At 55.8% G+C, this 19554-nt stretch overlaps 2 protein-coding genes across 3 annotated transcripts; both read left to right on the plus strand.

Annotated features, from left to right (window-relative positions):
• Window positions 1-9504: 9504 nt before the first annotated feature.
• On the plus strand, window positions 9505-11639 carry LIPT2 (lipoyl(octanoyl) transferase 2). 2 transcript variants are annotated; one of them, XM_049823562.1, is made up of 2 exons: window positions 9505-9968; window positions 11009-11639. In XM_049823562.1, exons 1-2 carry the CDS (start codon window positions 9512-9514, stop codon window positions 11239-11241), a joined length of 690 nt encoding a protein of 229 aa, XP_049679519.1. In that variant the 5' UTR covers window positions 9505-9511; the 3' UTR covers window positions 11242-11639. The 2 variants fall into 2 exon arrangements, with proteins under 2 accessions (XP_049679519.1, XP_049679520.1); XM_049823563.1 differs by having other exon boundaries at window positions 11194-11639.
• A 2617-nt stretch (window positions 11640-14256) lies between these two features.
• Window positions 14257-15191, plus strand: KCNE3 (potassium voltage-gated channel subfamily E regulatory subunit 3). The gene has a single exon (XM_049823094.1). The coding sequence runs from the start codon at window positions 14379-14381 to the stop codon at window positions 14685-14687; it is 309 nt and encodes a 102-aa protein (XP_049679051.1). The 5' UTR covers window positions 14257-14378; the 3' UTR covers window positions 14688-15191.
• Window positions 15192-19554: the final 4363 nt, after the last annotated feature.

Consider the following 19554-nt stretch of genomic DNA (forward strand, 5'->3'; position numbering starts at 1 on the left):
GCATTCCTGACTTCAGGTTATTAACTAATACCCACATCTCATTCTGAGCATGTTCGCTGGGCTGTGTGCATGGGAAGGTGGATGGAATAGTTTCCCTATGGACTCCTGTTCTTGATGTCCTTTATTTCAAGATAATTAGTGTGCCTCAGCATGGTGTATTTGACATTTATTCAATAGTAGGATGGGCACAGAAGGAGCTGTGGCAGAACAGCTTGTTTTCTAGCAGTGATGCAGATCTGTTTCCACAAGCAGACAGGCTATTAAAGAAGATAAACAAGAATAACAGCTACAAAATAATGAAAATTCTCTGAAGAATAACTACTGATAAAGCAGAGATGAGAATGAGCAGGAAAGCATCTCCCCAAATACAGGGCAGCGCACAGCTACAGCATTGTGGGGACAAGCAGGCAAGGAGATGTTGGGAGCAAACTCTTAGGAGTCAGCTTAGCTGTGTCACGTACTGTGCCCAGGGTGAGAAAATGGGGCCACTCCTTCCCTTCTCCCTATCCTATTCCCTAGTCGAAGAAAGTTATAAGAAAATTTAAACTACCTCTTGCACTACAAGATCTGAGCTCTGGGAATAGGCTAATGATGGGTTCTTTAATGTCTCTGTACCTCTTTACTGCTAGTGAGATTCAACTTCAAAAAAAGGTGGTTAGTAGATTTGGGGGAAAATAACCCATAACAGAGTTGATAAGCAGGAAGAAACAGCAGTTCTGAAAAAGACCCACTACAGTCATGAGAGGTGTCATCTACTTAACAGAGCTTGCAAATGGGCAAACAGCAATGATAGCTGATGCGGTCTGTGAACACATGGGCCTCATATTGCGGCATGGGCACCACATTTCCAAAATCATTGCTTCTGATGCAATTCCCTGTCTGAGTCAGCAGGTGACAGTTGGACCCCATGCTTGCCTGGCAGCTCTGGAGCTGCAAGCCACCAGCCTGGGCGACGAAGCTCTGCTGCTACTGCTGGGAATAGCAAGAAAGCTACATTACTCTTCAGTTTGTGCAAGCCAGAGCTTCTGCTGCTCTTCCCTGCCTGCTTCCCACCACCCACCGTCTCCTCCTTACTGCCAGCACGAGCATTTGTGCAGGCATGCTGCGAACTGGGTCAGGAAAACTAACTTAGGGTAAAACAAACTTTTTCCTGGACTAATTTTAGTCTGGATGAATCCCTCCCAAACCAGCTCGACACCCTAGCACACAAACACTGCTGCTGGGGAGCAGGAGGATGGTGGCACTGCTGTGTCTGACAGCGTGCAGGCTTATGCCATTTCGAAGTGTTGATGAAGTGGTGGCATGAATCATAGAACCATGGAATCATTTAGGCTGGAAAAGACCTTTAAGATCATCGAGTCCAACTGTTAACCTAACACTGCCAAGTCCGCCACTAAACCATGTCCCCAAACACCACATCTACATGTCTTTTAAATACCTCCAGGGACGGTGACTCAACCACTTCCCTGGGCAGCCTGTTCCAATGCTTGACAACCCTTTTGGTGAAGAAATTTTTCCTAATACCCAACCTAAACCTCCCCTGGCACAACTTGAGGCTGTTTCCTCTCATCCTATCACTAGTTACCTGTTAGAAGAGACCAGTACCCACCTCACTACACCCTCCTTTCAGGTAGTTGTAGACAGAGATAAGGTCTCCCCTCAGCCTTCTTTTCTCCGGGCTAAACAACCCCAGTTCCCTCAGCCGCTCCTCATAAGACACGTACTCCAGGCCCTTCACCAGCTTCGCTGTTCTTTGGATGTGCTCCAGCACCTCAAAGTCTTTCTTGTAGTGAGGGGCCCAAAACTGAACACAGTATTCGAGGTGCAGCCTCACGAGTGCCGAGTACAGGGGGACGATCGCTTCCCTAGTGCTGCTGGCCACACTAGTTCTGGTACGAGCCAGGATGCTGTTGGCCTTCTTGGCCACCTGGGCACACGGCTGGCTCATGTTCAGCTGGCTGTCGACCAACACCCCCAGGTCTTTTTCCACCAGGCAGCTTTGTTGGGGTCGTTGTGAGCCAAGTGCAGGACCTGGCACTGAGCCTTGTTGAACCTCATACAAGCTGTTGCTTCACAGCAACTTCAGCTTATGCAAATTGTGGCTGAGATGGGCCCGCTCCCCTTGATCTCCACTGCACAGTGTGCACTGGCACTTCTGAAACCACCTGCTGGGATGCCTTAAAGAGGTGAGCAAGCTGAATTATAAACAAATATCTGGGTTTTGGGTGAACAGGGTTGTGTGATCCCAGGAGGAACTGTGCTCTTGCACAGCTCCAACAGGCATAGAGTCCCGAAGAAGAACCGCTGGCTGGGGAGGGCACACAGCGATGCCACCCGACAGTAGCCACATTTAGCAGGAGTGTACCTTGTTCTGGGCGAAGTCACTCACTCCATGAGAACTCTGGGCAGATACAGATCCTCACTTGAATGCAACAATTTTTTACCTGGCAAAGGTCGGGGAAGGAAAGTGCACACGTTCAATAAGTGTTAAAATAAACTCCCATGACGCACGTGGCCCCGCAGCGTGCTGGAGTGTTTCTCTAGTGGTCACAACAATCGCATTACTCAGCTGGCATCGTGTTTGTTTTGCTGGTAACAAAATTATATACATCCTCTTCCTCCTGCAGTCCCATGCACTTTCTCTCACACTCTTGTTCCCTCTTTTTCTTCGTTTCACTGTAGCTATTATTGTACTGTGACATTTCGCTCCTGGCTTGACGTTTTTGTCTGGTTTACGGAAGGAGTGCGCAGGTCTTAATACATTACTCATCATTTTTTTAAGAAAAAGTATCTTTTTGTCTTTTGTTTTTTCCTCCTTTAAGTTTCCTGCTTTGAGATTTCTGGATGATTTCCTGACCCAGGTTAACGTGCCTTGTAACTGTGAAATTACAGTTTTCACCTTCAGGGCACAGTGTGTGTGTGTTTTGGTATTGCAGATTGGCTTGAGGGTAAGAACGAGTTTATTGAAGTTCTTAGCTGAGGATTTCTTTTTGGTTTATGAAAATGCTGTGGGGACTGGTTCTGATCTCAGTCATACTTGCTTTATACTGAGGTAACTAGACGGGCACAAGTCGAAACAAGCGAGGTTCGAACTGGATGGAAGGAGAAGCTTTCCCTCCATGAGGATGGTCAAGCAGTGGGACAGGACCCTGGGAAGGTTGTGCATTGCTGTTCTTGGAGGTTTTCAAGACCTGACTGGATAAAGTCCTGAGCAACCCAGCCCGATCTCAGAGCTGACCCTGTTTTGAGCAGGAGGTTGGACCTGAGACCTCCTGAGGTCCACTCCATCCTGAACTGTGATCCTACAAATGAACTTCTGTGATACCTGCTTTGCAGCATGGAAATGAGAGAAGCAGCAGGTCTCTAGTACAGAAGAAAAGAGAAGAAGGGGTAAGAACTTCATTAAAGCCTTAAGATTTATGCTTTTGAGTTTAAAAAGACTTTGAAGACACTGAGCACTGCTAAACAGCATTTTTTAAATTTTAAAATTCTTTCCACTCAGAATCTAAAAGCATTTAACAAATAAAGGCAAACACAGTTGTTTCCACATCACACATGAGTACTCACATCTTTTGACCCCTAACGAGTCTCCTGCCTAGTCTGGGTCCCCAATTCCCACAGCTCACACCTCTCCTGGCTCGTTCTCCGACAGAAGACCACAGAGTGCAGGGAAAAAGGATCATCTGAAGTACAATCATCCCAAAGGGATTCATCCCAGTGCTTCCCACAGGGGCTGACTCCCTGCTGCACAGCACGTGCCTGCGGATGGCTGCACGAGAGGGGTGATGCCAGTGACCTGCCGGCTCTGCAGTAAATAGGATTGCATTTGGGGCTCGTGTGCACCCCAGTGCTGCACGGACTCCCTTAGCAGAGGCTGAGCCAGCAGTGGTTTGCTGGGGGGGGGATGCCTGTGAAAAGATTGGCCACGTTACCCCAAACTGCCAGTGAGGGAGGATGGGGAGCAGGGAGAGTGGGAGGAGGTAGCAGTAATTCAGAGGAGCTGGCCCTGACCTGCAGAAGTCTTGGTGGGGTGAGGAAGAGACAGGAGAAATCAGCGTCTCAAGCTAATAAGGTAGAGGCAGCCATCGCATTGCTGTCTGGAAGGTTGCTGTGGTGGGTTCATGGCCTCTGAGGCCTGCTTTAGCTCAGATTTGGGGAAAAAGGCAGTGTCTTCTGACCCATAACTGTCCCCCATGATGCCAGCCCCGCTCTCCTTCTAGTGACGCTCAAATAGCAAGTACACAGACAGTATAAACTGCAAACCTGCACCTGAAAGTAGCTGAATTCAGCCACACCTCTGTATTTTAAAGGGATATTATTGGTTCAAACACAACTAGAACAGCAACTCCTGCAAATCAGTGTGTGCCAGTAAAAATGGAGTGGGTATCTGAGACGTCTTCTCAAACAAGGTACCCTTATTGCAGCTGCAGCTCACAGCTCCCACATGGACATTTATGGGTTCATCTGCTCCTTGTCACAGCAAGAAAAAGCACCAGGTCTGATCCCTGACAGTTGGAATAAATGATCTTTTTTCCAGTCTGATGTCTGAAATAAGACCTTTTAAAAGAGACAACTGCTTCAAAGCGGAAATAATTTCTCTCAGGAGATTAATCCCTGAAAAAACCATTCTGAACTGGCAGGTTTTTGGCAGCAGAAAGAGAAGACAGAAGGAATAGCAATTTTTACCATCCCGACTGTCACTTTTCACATTTCTTTGAGCAGAGCACAAAGAGAACAGTATCAAATCAAAAGCATCTCAAAATTCATGCTGCGTAGAGATAAAAATGAAGTAGCTGAGATTTGGGTGTGAAGAACTTTACTCACCAGGATGGCAGCACCAGGCCTTGCTAGGGGAGCCACAAGCCCACATTTCTGTTTTCATAACAGTAACTTCTGTCTACTTTGTGCTCATTTTATTAATCCTCTGCCCACATCAGTCCCTGCCTGCATTAGTCTCTGCCTATACTGTGATTGCCAGAGCAGTGTAGCCTGGCATGGCATCTGCAGTGGTCCAGAGGTAGCCAAGACACACATTATTTGATGTAACAGATGAAGTTTGGTAGTGATTTCAAATCAGCACAACTAGGAGGTAAAATGCCTTCACTGCACTGAAACAGCCATCCCTTGCAGAGGGCCTTGCTCTGATCTCTACACATCTGGGCTATGGCTCTGGAGAGATGTCATAGAATCACAGAATCACAGAACGGTTTGGGTTGGAAGGGACCTGTCAAGGTCATCTAGTCCAACCCCCCTGCCATGGGCAGGGACATCTTCAACCAGATCAGGTTGCTCAGAGCCCCGTCCAACCTGACCTTGAACATGTCCAGGGATAGGGCATCGACCACCTTGCTGGGCAACCTGGGCCAGTGTTTCACCACCCTCAGCTTAAAAAATTTCTTCCTTATATCTAGTCTGAATCTGCCCTCTTTTAGTTTAAAACAATTACCCCTTGTCCTATCACTACAGGCCCTACTGAAAAGCCTGTCCCCATCTTTATGTAGGCCCCCTTTAAGTACTGGAAGGCTGCTGTCTCCCCGGAGCCTTCTCTTCTCCAGGCTAAACAATCCCAACTCTCTCAGCCTGTCCTCACAGCAGAGGTGTTCCAGCCCTTGGATCATTTTTGTGGCCTCTTCTGGACCCGCTCCAACAGGTCTGTTGTCTCTCCTGTGCTGAGGACCCCAGAGCTGGACGCAGAACCGCAGGTGGGGTCTCACCTGGCCATGTCCCCAGTGTCCCTTCTGGGGCTGCTGTCCCCAAAGACCTGCCAACATCATTGCGTGATAGCCCGCTCTCTAACTGAGCTCTTCCAGAGGATCCTTCTTAAAACCAATGCTGTGATGAGTGTTTAACCTAACCGGGATGGTTTTGGCAGGTCTGTGAAGTCGTGTTGGTTGACCAGAGGGGAGGGTGACCTCTGGCAGGGTGGCTGGTCAGCAGCTGGGGACAAACCAGAGACAACGGCATCTTTGCTGGGGTCGATGAAGGCCAAAGCATCCCAGCTTTGTGAGTGGAAACACCAGCTCCCAGGGGCACAGGAAGCTCGGAGGAGCGGAGCTGCCTGCCATGTCTGCTCCGAGATGGGTCAAAAGATGACGACGGCTGAGAGAAGGACCATCAACACAGAAACTCACACGGGCTCTGCCCCCTCTCCCCAGGTGCAGCAAGGAGCTTCCTTAACTACTTCCTTAATGCACCCTGTGGTGCACGCACCCTGCGGCACAGCCTTACACGTGTGTTTCCTTGTTTTTCTTCCCCTTTGTCACAGCCTCGGAATGTGATGTTTTTATCAATGAATAGATGGGGGGGTGGGGTGGGGAGACAACAGTTCTGGCTATCGGTCACATCTACTAGGATCCTGCCTGAATGAACTGGAGAGCTCAGCCCTAGCAATTCCCTCTCAGCATCCTCAGGGAAAGGTTTATTATGGAATGAGATGTATTGAAAAAGTTGGTCCTTCCAAATGACTGCAGGACTGGCAGCTAGGGCTTGCAGCACTTGATTGATGCTGGTGTCCTGTGTGGGGAGGTTGGCTGACCCTTCCAGGGTATTGCACAGGAACCTGTGGGCATGCAACTGGTGTAACACGTATCAAGGAAAAATAAATCCATAGCTTAAGCACACAGCACCACCTCCTTACGTACCAAGCCAGGAGACCTCTCTATCACTGGAGGTCTTAGAGACCCAGCTGGACGTCAGTGGAGATGGCCAGCCAGGATCAAACTCCTCCGGGGCAAGGGCGACGGATAAGGTGACCTCTGAGCTCCTTCCAGCCCTACGGCAGAAGGGAGGCACGTGGCGATGATTCCAGAAACGCAGCCAGGGATGCTCTGATGTCTTCGGGATAGGCTTTTTCTTCTGAGCTTGTGTAGCTCATAGCACAGCTGGGCTCTAGCCTACGTGCCAAACTCCTGCACTCTTCAAATAATTCAGGTAATTAGTACAGGCAAACAGAGCAGCCGGTAGCCCTGTTGCTGCTGTGGCCCTCAAGTACAATTTGCTTGAAAAAAACCCACGGGATTTTGCTGAAAGACTTGGGGCTGTCTAGGGAGGGGGTTGCTGTACCTGCAGGTGCGAGGAGCAGCCCAAGCTGGGCACTCCGCTCCTGGCTCTGCCTGTGACAGCTCCATCACCTCTCCATGACATCCCGGCCTTGCCAATGTCAACAGGAATTTTGTCCCGGACTTCATGAGAGCCAAGGTGTTGCCCTTTGCATCCGTCTGTAGCTCTCTGTGAGCTGTGACAGTCCCTCTTGCCAGGCACCTGTTTCACAGCCACCACCTTCGTCCTCCCCTCCCCTTCCTGCTATTAAGCCCTGACTTGCGTTAGCTCTAAAGCTCCCCAAGGGAGGCTCTCGTGCCAGAAAAACGGGCTCTGCAATTAAAGGAATCGGTGAGGATTCAAGAGACTCAGCTAACGTTTAAGGTACCCAAAGGAAAAGGTACGACAGAACAGCAAGTAACTGTACCTTGAAGAAAAAAATACCACTTTAAAAATACTCAAACCCTGACAGAAGGATAAAACGTGACCCATCCGTGGCTCCCGTCCACACAGATTTCCTCCCTGCTTCAAAAGCAGGATATTGACAGTAAATACCCCAGCGACGCAACCACGCTCATCTCTGCCGTCTTATTTACAAGGATCCCAGACCTATTACACACAACTCTCCTCATCTTACGCATGCAGCGCTGCGACAAGCCAAAAAGGAAGAGCATTTGGCTTTGATCTTCAGCAAGAAGTTGATGCTTAATCATAAAAAAAAGGAAATAACTCAATACACACACAATGTTGGTGCAAAATACGAGCCGCTCCTGCCAAGGGCAGAGGCCTGGAGCAGCTCTCCTGAAGTCGGTGGTTGAGGCGATGATCCCACCCGAAGCAAGCTGGGTGCTGCTCCACATGCTCGAATACGAGCTGACGTGCTCACCTGGTGAGGTTTATGGTGGTTTTTTCCCCATTTCCCCGCTCCCCAGGCTGTATTAATTTCATAAGCCATTATAGCGCTTGCTCCTTTTCATCGAGAAAATGACTAAACAAAGGGAAGTGCCTTCCCTTCCTTGCAAATACCCGCACAGAAGTTAACACTGTTGTCAGACGACAGCTGAATTACCTGCGGTGACCAAGGGTAGATTACCAGCGAGGCGTATTTTTGATAAAAACAACAGTTTATTAACACCGTTGATTGCTCTATAAAAACAAAACATACTTTCACACGCTTAATCCGGTCGATAAGTTGGAAGGACTGCAGGCTGGGAACGGTTTGCTCAGGTTTTAATGGTTGACTCATTAGCGGTCCAGCTAGACTTGCTTATTTTCTACATTTGGAATAAAAAGGTGAGGTGGGAACGTCTTATCGCTTTCAAAGCCATGGGGTGACTAATTGCAGCGCAGATCAGCGCTTCGGCAGCACAATAACCTTATTTACAGTCCACGACCTTGAGGTACCACCCCAGAATCCCAATTTTACCCCATTTTGAGCAGGTCTGCGATTGCCCAGCCCACCCTGACCCAGCCCCACCGGGACGCCCCATCCCCGTGTCCTGCCCTCACCCCCTGCCTGTCCTCCCCTCGCCCCGTCCCCCCCCTGGTGCCCTGTGCCCCACACCCGACGGTGACGGGGGCCCTATCTCTCCTCCCCATGCCCCCTCCTGCACCCCTGGGCCCTATCGGCCACCCCCAGGCCCCTGACCTCGTCGCCGTGCCTTATCCCCCCTCCCCAGGCCCCGTCCCCTATCTCTAACCCCCATCCCCGGGCACGATCCCCCCTGTCCCCAATCTCCTACCCCCTGTCCCCATTCCCTCTCTTCCATCCCCCACCACAGGCCCCATCATCCCCTGGTACCCTGTCTTGGGCCATGTCCCATGTCCCCAGGCCCTGTCCCCCATGTCCCAGCCCTGAGCCACCATCCTCTATCCCCCTGTTCTGTCCCCAACCCCTGCTTGTCCCCTATCCCCCCATCCCTGTCTCCTGTCCCCAATCCTCCATCCCTGGTCCCCCCTGTCCTGTCCCCAACCCCTGCTCGTCCCCTATCCCCCCTATTCCTGTCCCCTGTCCCCATCCCTCGCACCTGTCCCGCATCCTCCAGCTCTGTCCCCTCTCCCCTGTCCCCACCATTCCTGTCCCCTCTCCTCTGTCCCCATCCCCCGTGCCTGTCCCCTATCCCTCCATCCCTGTCCCCAATCCTCCATCCCTGGCCCCCCCTCCCCTGTCCCCAACCCCTGCTCGTCCCCTATCCCCCCCATCCCTCTCCCCTGTCCCCCATCCTCCATCTCTGTCCCCTCTCTCCTGTCCCTACCCCCCCGCTCGTCCCCTACCCCCCATCCCTGTCCCCCACCCTCTGTCTCCGTCCCCCCCGTCCCCGTCCCCATCCCCTCCTTCCCCTTCCCCCGCCGCCCCGGGGCTCCCCCCCCCCCCCGCCGCCGAGCTCCGCTCCTCCCGTCCCCCCCACACCGCCTCCCGGCGGGCCGCGGCCTGCCGGTCTCCCGTTCCACCCGGTTCCGCCGGCCGGCCGCCATGTCGCGGGGCCCGGTGCGGGTGCTGCGGCTGGGGCTGCGGCCCTACGCCGAGGCCCTGCGGGCGCAGGAGCGCTGCGTGGAAGCGGCGCGGGCGGCGCGGCTCCCCGTCCCCGTCCCCGGGGAAAGCGTGGTGCTGAGCGAACCGGCGGAGCCCGTCTACGCCTGGGGGCTGCGGGGGGGCCCGGAGGCGGAGGAGGCGGCGCGGCTGCGGCGGCGGGGCGCGGGGCTGGCGGCCGTACGGCGCGGCGGGCGGATCACCTTCCACGGGCCCGGGCAGCTCCTGGCTTTCCCAGTCCTCGACCTCCGCCGCCGCCGCTTGCCGCTGCGGGGCTACGTGGAAGCGCTGGAAGCGCTGGTCCTGCGGCTCTGCCGCCGTTTCGGCCTGCCCGCCGCCCGCGCCCTCCCGCCGCCCTTCACCGGCGTCTGGATGGGCGACAGCAAACTCTGCGCCATCGGTGAGCGCCGAGGAGGAGGAGGAGGAGGAGGAGGAGGAGGCGGGGGGGGGGGGGGGGGCATGGGCCGAGGTGGTGGTGGTGGTGGAGCGGGGGGGGGGGGAGGACGAATTCGGGCCCCCGCAGCCCAGCCGGGGCCTTGCACCCGGAACCGGGGCCCAGCGCTTTGCACCGCGGCCCTTGCAACCCGCGGCTGGGTGCTTGTGCCCTTGTCCCCCGCCTCGCCCTCCTCTCCTGACCCCTTGCCCCCAGCCTTGTCCCCTTTTCCTGCCCCCTTGTCCCCCACCTCGCCCCCCTCTCCTGCCACCTTGTCCTCAGCCTTGTCCCCTTTCTCCTGCCCCCTTGTCCCCCCTCTCCTGCTCCCTTGTACCCCGCCTTGCCCCCTTCTCCTGTCCCTTGTCCCTCGCCTCGCCCCCCTCTCCTGCCCCCTTGTCCCCCGCCTTGCCTCCGTCTCCTGCCCCTTCGTCCCCTTTCTCCTGCCCCCTTGTCCCCTTCCTTGCCCTCCTCTCCTGCCCCCTTGTCTTCAGCCTTGCCCCCTTCTCCTGCCCCCTTGTTCGCCTTCTCCTGCCCCCTTCTCCCCAGCCTTGCCCCCCTTCTCCTGCCCCCTTGTCCCCCGCCTTGCCCCCTTCCCCTCTCCCCCTCCCCAGGCCCCGTGCTGTTCCCCTTCAGGCCAGGCAGACCCCCCACCTCAGCCCCATGTCCCGCACCCCTTCCTGGAGTCCTGCACCCCCAGACAGGCTCTGCTGCCTGGGCTCGGAGCGGGGGTCTTGCAGCCCGGATTCCCCTTTGCACACACTTGAAACCCTAGCGGTGGGAGGTGCTGGGGGATGAGGGGCTGGGGTGGAGGGAGCCGGAGACGCTGTGCCCCACCTGCCCCGAATTTGGGGAGTCTGCCTGCAGGTTAGGGGGTTTTGCTGGCAGAAGCGGGGAATGCGGCATGCAGTGGGGTTTATAGTGGCCTGAGCAGCACAAGCCACTAAATATCTCACGCCGGGGCATCCCTGGGGATGGGTGCTGACGGGTGGGTGCTTTGACCCCCCCAGGGGTGCACTGCGGGAACCACATCACCTCCCACGGGCTGGCACTGAACTGCTGCACCGACCTCACCTGGTTCGACCACATCGTCCCCTGCGGGCTGGAGGGGAAAGGTGTCACCTCGCTGAGCCGCGAGCTGGGGCGGCACATCACCGTCGACCACGTCCTGGAGCCCTTCCTCGATTCCTTCCAGGAGGTGTTCGACTGCACCTTAGTCTTTTCGGAAGACCCCGGGGACTAGGAGAACCAACAGCACCTCCGCTGGGTGTTTCGGCAAATCCTTGGCGTGGCCGACGAATGGCAAAGACAAGAGCTCTCGTGCCTTTGCCTATAGAATGTGCATGAATGGTGACACAGAGGTTTGGGCTGTTGCTTAAACATCCATACTGCCATCGGGGCGGCTTTCCCCAGCCCCGCGGGTCTCCATACCTTGGCTGAGACCCCCAAGGGTACCAGTACCACGTCCCTGTCGCTTGCTGGGGAAATGGCCAAACAGTCACTTTTGTGTGGTTTTTTTCTACCTCCTCCCTGCCAAAATCTGAAATTTGGGTGAATGCTCGCATGCCCTTCGGACAAGAGGAAGAGGGATCATTGCTGCGTAAAAAGAGGCAGGTTTTCTATAAAGAGAGTTGCTGGGAACTTTGGCTGCCGATCCTTTGCTTGTTTATTTACCCCCAGACTTTATGAATAACAACCTTTTTCTTGCCCTGTGCCCAGAGAAATCCTCGCACTGCAAAAATCCTCACCGTGGTGTCAGGGCGGGTGGAAAATCGCTGATAAGAGGCTGTAAACGGTGGTTGAAAGGCCACCGGTGCAATGCCGACACGGTGGGAAAGCGGGAGGAGGAGGGGAAGGGGTTGGGGTGCCCGAGGAGACAAGTGGCAGCCATCCCGGATCCCGTGGGACCACGCAGCGTGGGATTGAGTGTCCCGGCTGGGCAGTGATGACCTGCTTCTGCTGGGCCCGTGGTGCTGGAGGAGATGTCACTGGGGTCTGGTGCAGGCGGCATCAACTCCTCCAAAATGGCTGTCCTGGCCGTGTAGCATCCACGTGGGCTCGCAGCCACTGTCCCGGTTGAAGGGACACGGCCACCCTGGGGTCCCAATGGCACTGGGGTCCGTGCCCATCAATGCAAACCTATAGGTAGACACATATAAACTTGATTTTAATAAACAGGTTTCTGAAGGGGTAAGAAGCCAGCCCGAGGCTGAGCTCCCCAGAGCTGCCTGCCGCCCCTCGGGGATGCTTGCGGCTCTCCTGGTGCATAGGCAGGAGGGGCAGCACCCAGTCTGGGCTCCCCGAAACCTTGCCCTGTTGGTGCGTGGCACGTCCACAGCCATTTCTGAGTCACCCCGGTTACTGGCAGACCCAAAGCCTGTGTCGGAGTCACTGACCATGGGCAGTTGGGAGCAGCCCCGCAGCCAGACAGATGCTTTGGGGTCAGGAGAAATGGAAAATGGCAAATAAAGTCCCCACGCCCCGCTCAGAGCAGGACCTGACCCCTGCCTGCAGCTCCCCCCCACTGCTCCGGGCCTTCTTTCTGCCCCACAAGCTTTGGGGTACCTCTGCCGCTGCGCAGTGCTGGTGGGTCCCCATGAGCCACCCATGGGTGCCTGCCCGTGGGCACCCACCCCACAGCCCCCAGGGCTTTTGTGCTGGGAGCAATAGGGCTGGAAGGGCCATGGTGGGAGGGGGCTTTGGGAGGGAAAATCCTATTTCATGGAGCCAGCTCAGCTCTGGGAAGGGATGGTGAGCGGGGACGAAGGCACCCCAGGCAGGCTTGGTGCCCCATGCGAGGGCTTGGGGACAGCGGGGATGGACGGAGGAGGGACAGGAAAGCGTGACCGGCAGCGTGTGCCAAGAGGGAAACGCAAGGTCCGGCTCTCCCGACCCCGTAAGGCCTCCAGTATCCGGCCAGGGCGAGGGGGCCATGGTGGGACCCGTGGGGTTGGGGACAGGCTGGTGGCCCGTGTCGGGGCTGGGTGGCTTTGGCAGGTGGCTCTGCCCCGGGAAGGGGAGGAGGCTGTGCGGCACTCCCAGCCCGGCCGGCATCCCTTGCCACCGCCCCGCGATGCTCCAGTCCCGGCTCAGCCTGGCAGCAGCACAGGCAGGGAGGGCACCCTGGGTGAGTGCGATCCCCCCTTCCCACCTCCCCGGTCCTCCCTTTCCCTCCCTGTCCCTATCCCCCGCCCCTAACGCGAGGTTCTCCCCATGCCGCAGCCCATCTGTGCATCTCCTCCTGGATAAGTCCAGATCTTGCCCTAAATCTCCCAAATTCAGCCTCTTCCTGCTTCAAACTTGTCTCTAAGTCGGGAAGACAGCCGGGGCTGAGTCCATCCCCGTGGGCTCATGGCTGCTCAGCCCCATCCTCCTCGCTGCTGGGGTCTCGTCCTGGGAAATGCACCTTGGGTTTGGGGTGACCTTTTTTTTGGGGGGGGTCAGCTGCCTGGGCATGAGGCAGAGCTGCCAGTGCTGCAGGCACAGGGTGCTTGGGAGCAGGGGGGGACGGGGTGGCTACCCTGGGGGATTTAACATTGGACAACAGTGGTTTGTGGGGCCGGTGTGTCCCGAAGGATGGCACACATGGGGGACCGTGTCCCCGTGTCCCTTCCCAGCCGGCACCTGCTCCAAGGCCCTGGCGAGACACGAGGGTATGTGAGGGCACATGGGGGTCCAGGGTGGGCTGGCAGAGGGGGTCTGGGACCCATGGGGGGGGAAATCCCCAGGGGGGTTTAGGGCAGTGACCCCTTGGGATGGGTCCACAGGGGTGTGTGGGGAGCTGTGCCCCTCTGCCGGGGCAGTTGTGACTCCTGGCCTCGGGCTAGGACCAACGGGGAGAAAAGGGGGTCCCTGCTCAGCTGGGGGGGACCTGGCCTGGAGTGAGTGGGGTTGATGCATGGCAGGATCAGTCCTGGAGCTGTTATTTAGGGTGGGGGACCCCAGACAGCCCCCCCCAGGGTCCCTTGGGTGCTGGCTCTGCACCCTGGAAGGGTGCAAGATGCAGGTGGTGCCCACCGTCACCACGCATCCCTGTGGGGAGCAGGCTTTGAACAAAACCATCCTGGCACCCTGGGACAGCTGTGTCCCCACATTGTCCCCAGCCCCAGGGAAGAGATGGGGGCAGGCAGCTGCCCCGAAGGTCTGGGTGCTTTATTCCCTCCATGGAGGAGTGAAATTTGGGGAGAAGTCTGCCACGAATGCAAAGGGTTTGGATACCCCTGCTCCTACCCTTGCTGTGTGGCAGAGACACTTCAAGGATCATTGTGGGGTCATCGTTGGGTCTGGCGGGACATCCCTGGCATCGTCCCGGAGGCACTGCTACCATGAGGGCAGCCCCAGCTGAGCCTCCCTGTCCTTCCCCACAGCCTGAAGCAGGACATGGAGGAGGACAACCGGACAGAGACCTGGCACCGAAGCCTCCAGGCAGTGCTTAATGCCTTGAACCAGACGCTGCATGGGGTCATCCTCTGTCCCACTGACCGCCCCACCACCATCGCACGCAACGCCAGCACCCGCGCCGGCCATCCCGGCCGCAACGACAACGCCTACATGTACATCCTCTTCGTCATGACGCTTTTTGCCGCCACGGTGGGGAGCCTCATCCTGGGCTACACCCGCTCCCGCAAAGTGGACAAGCGCAGCGACCCGTACCACGTCTACATCAAGAACAGGGTCTCCATGATCTGAGCCCGGTCCCGACACCTTGGTCCCCGGGAGCTGGTGGGTTTGGGGTCACGTCGCTGCTGTGCATCCCACTGCTTGTAGGATGGGGCAGAGCTGCTGGCCAGCCTGGCCCCAAAACTGCTGGGAAACTGCCCTCCCACCCCCTGTGCCCCCATGGAGGTGCTCAGCCCTGGTGTGAGTAGCGTGGGGACATCCTAGCTGGGTAACAGCTCCCATCTGGCAGGAGCTGGCAGGGTGCAACCCGTGGGCAGGTCCCGGTTCCGCACACCCACCTCGGCTGAGCCCTTGGGCGGGATGGGGATGGCAGAGGCAGCTTCTTTCCCACCGTGGCCTGTCAAGGCTGGCAAGGGTCTTCAAGGAGAAAAATTCACCATTTCCCCGCTCGGATCAGCCAGCGTTGACCTCCGTGGGCTCCCAGCAGCTTCATGACATGGACTAGCGGGCTTTTCTGGTGCTAAAACCCTGTAATTTTTGAGCCAGGCTGGGCCCCGCTTTTCTGGTGGGGAATTAAAGGAGGTGGCGGTTTCCAGTGGGGTTGCGTTTGCTTCTTCTCCAAGCAAAGTGCTCTCTCGGTGCCGGGGGCGATCTGTAGGGCACCTCTCCATGCCGGTGCCCTGCCCTGGCTGCCAGAGCCCAGGAGATGTGGTGAGGGCTAAACCTGCTCCCTGTGTGCTGCCGAGGTGGCATCAAGGGCAACTTCTTGGTGACATCGCAGCCTCCATCCCAGGACGCGAGATGCTTCCTCTCCGCTGCCATCCGGGGAGCATCGCTTGATCCACGGGCACACGCTGCGAGCATGGCCCAAGCCTGGCCGGAGGCATCTGGCTCTGCATGTCCCCAAAGGTCTCTCTGGGCTCCGGACGGTGATGCTGGAGTTTTTCCTGCTTCCTTCCTGCTGTCGGCTGTAGCTTTGGCCTTTTGTACCGCAGGTCCCAAATGTGTTTTCCACGGGGCAAGGGCGCAGCGGTGGACGGGAAGGGGATGTTCTCGGGTGCTGCTGGGGTCCTTGGCTTCAGCTCCGCTATTAAGCTGGCTGGGTTTGGGACTGGCCTGTGGCATGGCTGGTGTCCAGGACAGTAAATGTTCCCGTCTTTCAAAACAGGCTGTGGGGCAGCATCGGTGACCCAGTCCCTCGCATGTCTTAACCCGTTAATAATGGCATAATTAATATCTTTAATTGCAGCTAGATTAGCTGGCCCATAGGGGCCTTTCCGCCTGCATTCAGAGGTTAAACAAGGCTGCGATGCCTGAGCCCAAACAGTGACGCCAAACCTTAATCCAAAAAATAATACTGGATGTGAGCTTGTTTGGGGTAGGGCTGGAAACCTCGGCACCAGAGGCACTGGGATGGCAGCAGCTCAGCAACCAATTCCTGATTTCCCATGCCTTCAGCTTGGGCACAGAACCTGAGGCAAGGGGTTTTGGGGAGCCCTCGGGGGCTGCCTGCTTTGGGGCTGAGCCCGCTGTAAGTTCTGAGCTGGGCATGAGGTGCAGGTCGGGCTTTCTGGGGACATGGGAGCAAATGCCACCAACGTCCCCCGGCACTCAGCCCAAGCAGGAAGTAGCTCAAGAGGCTTCACTGTGTTTGTCTTGCGGTTGCAGCGCTGGGAAAGGAAAATAAACCCTTTATCTGCAAATAATTCAGGGGAATTGGGCCAGGCAGGGACAGCCGAGACGGCAACAATCCGCCGGGTTGCTTTGTGCAAGCACATACCACGCTTGGGTTTTCTCCACTTTCACGGTGTTTGTCCTCCTCTAATTCTAGCTCCTCCGGGGGGATGAGCTGCAGAGCAGCCACTCGCACCAGGGCCAGGATGGGGGTGATGGGATGGGTGCTGGATGGTGAGTGTGGTACCCCAAACCTCCCCGGTGATGTGGTCTTCTTGCCTCTCCTGATGGCCACTGGCCCTCCTGGGACAGGGGGTGGCTGGGGTGGATCTGGTGATCCCAGAGTCTCTTCTGCTGCTGTGACCCTTGGGGACAACTCTGTTACAGGGTGTCATGTCATAAAAATTGAAAAAAAATGCTGCTTTTCCCTAATCCAGACAACCCTAAAGGGGAAAAAAATCCTCCTGCAAGACTTAGCTGCTGCAGTGATTCACCTGATTTCCAATCCATCAGCAGCTCCTCCCGTCCGACCCGCAGTTAAATTCGGAGCAGAGCCCGCGGCAGGGCTGGGGGGGTGCCCTGGGTGCCCCCAGCTCTGGGGCCTCTCTGGCTGGATGCCACCAGGCTGGGTGACAAGGTGCCAGTGCCACCTTGTGGCAGCTGCCTCGGGGTGCCCCTGACACGGGCATCTGCTCCTTCCCCTTGGCACCCTGGGTTCTCCGGGGCCACAGCAGCCAGGCTTGTCCCTTCAGGACCCACAGCTCCAGGCTGGATGGTGTCCCCTTGGGATCCGTGGCTCCAGGCTGGATGGTGTTCCCTTGGGACTCATGTCTCTGGGTCAGCTTGATGAGCTCAGCCTCGCAAAATGGGTTTGCTTCAGCTGCTGGAGGAAGGGTTTCAAGACTAATTAGGTGCTCATCCCAGAGTTCAGAGATTCCTTGTCAAAGCTGATGGGGCTCTGGCCTCGGTCCCTGTGCTGCAGCCCCAGGAGCAGATGATTTCTGGGTAACACTCGTGTGGTTTGTTTTAACAGCAAGGAGATGCACTCAGGTGCACAGAGAGAAGAGCTGGGGAAGCACTGGCTTTGGCTGAATCACTAAACCCAACCATGCAAATCGTAGCTGACTACATTTGGGTTTTAAGCAATGAAGCTAGAAAAAAAAAATAGAGCTCATGTGAAGCCAATTTATTTAAGATTTTTTTCCTTGGCATGCAGCAATGAATCACGGGTGAGACAATGTCTGCAGCAGTTTGCCTGGTACTTGGAAAAGGATATCGAAATGTCATGTGTATGGGAAGTTCAGGCTGACCTTGGCTGGGAGGATTGTCAGAGCAATGGGAATTGTGGAGGTCTGTTCCTGGAACTGCTTCGATGCTGGGCATTTCGATAAGAACTGTGCAAGGTGAAATGGTGGCAGTGCAGTGACTGATAGCAATGGTATCGCCGAGCAATGCCAGCAGGTATCAGTGAATGTTTAGCTAACAGCATGAGGTGCCTCCAGCAGTTTGTACTATACTGGTTTTGACTATGTGGCACAGCAGAACTAAGGGGTGGGAAGGTGTGTTCAAGGGGAGCTGCTTCTCCAAGACAGCAGTCAGTGCTCGGTGGGAATCGGGCGCTGCTGATGGGGCAGGCATGCAGGATCCTAGTGGGCTGCTGGTCTGGGAAGGGCACGCTGCTCTCCTATCAGGTATGCTGAGCCAGGCTCACACGAACGAATGCTTATTTGCAGCCTGTGGTAGACAGGGATCATGATGGGGAAAGTTAATCTTGGGAAACACTAAAAAAAGGGGGGGGAGGGAAGGGGAAAGCACTCCCAGTTCATGGCAGGGCAGAGAAATCCTGGACGAGCATCCCCTGCACTGCAGCAGACAGATGCTGGATGAGCATCCCCGCACTGCAGCGGATGGATGCTGGATGAGCATCCCCGCACTGCAGTGGATGGACGCTGGACAAGCATCCCCTGCACTGCAGCAGATGGATGCAGGACAAGCATCTTCCACGTTGCAGCAGGAGGTTCCCTTGTACATTCCTGGGGTAACTTCCTCAGGCCCCTCTTGCCCTCCCTGTCAGCTGTTCTTGCTGGTTATGCTCGTTGTGCTGGCTGGAGCACGCTGTGATCTGCGGCAGATGCTGCAGCACGATTTGGCTGATAGGTTCGGTGCATAGATACTGCTGGGTGATGTTTATTTGCTAATTAAATGACTGCTAGCTACTAAGGAGTCTTAATGAGCTCTATTTGTCCTATGTATAGAGTACAACTAAATGCTACAAAGCAAGGGGTGGACAAAGCTGGGGCTGGGAAGAGGATTAAGGGCAGTTCGTGCATCAGTGGCAATCGCTACCCACAAGAAATTGGACATGAAGCTGTAACGGTGTCCTGGCTGCACAAGGTGCAAGGCTGTGGGGCTCAGTGCTGCGGGTGTTGGATGAAAACCCTGTGGCACAGCTCACAGCATCCTATGGAAACATGACCGGTTTCAAGCAGTGACATTACTTATTCATTATTGCCTATCTTCCTCTGGAGGGAGAGTAGAGGTGATGTCCTCCTGTGAGGTAACACAATCAGCCCTGCTGAGAGATGGGGTTGGCCATTCCCTGTGCTATCTTAAAAGGATTTTCTGGGAGGTGACGAGGTCATTATTACGGGAAGGGGGCTGCTCCTGGACACACAAGCTTTCGCTTCAGGTCAGAAACTCTCACTGTCCAAAACACATCCATTTCTTCTAAATACATCAGTTCCTCTGACTAGAGACGCAGCCTGTTCCTACAACCTGCCTTGCTGACAGCCCTGTGGCATCACAGCTGGAGCAATACCCTTGTTCAGAGGGATGAGAGAAACAAAAGTGACTTAAACCAAAGAACCTGACCTGTTTGGGAGCTCTGTAGGAATTGCCATGCAGGGTCAGTCGCTTGGAAGTCCTCTGTGGGCCTTTTCCTCTGTTTTCTATCATCCTGCTGCAATGGATGTCTGTCTGGGTCGCCTCTCTCACACCGGTCTGGTGTCAGATGCTTTACATAAAGATGTGGGAAACCAAATAAATTATGTGCAGGCATGAAAAACATTTATTCTGCCCCTCTCAATTTTCTGCCTGTCTGAGCTAGCCCCCTCCAGCCCCTCTGTGAGGTTGGGTGTGCGTGCTGCTGGCAGTGTGGGATGCATCTCTGCACCTGTTCCTGGTGGCGTTTCTCCAGGGAATGCTCAGCACAAAACCCACCTCTGACACGTCCCTTTTCCCTAAAGCCGCTCTGATGTTTCCT

This window comes from Accipiter gentilis, chromosome 19 (genome assembly GCF_929443795.1).
Source record: "Accipiter gentilis chromosome 19, bAccGen1.1, whole genome shotgun sequence".
Taxonomy (NCBI): Eukaryota; Metazoa; Chordata; class Aves; order Accipitriformes; family Accipitridae; genus Astur; species Astur gentilis.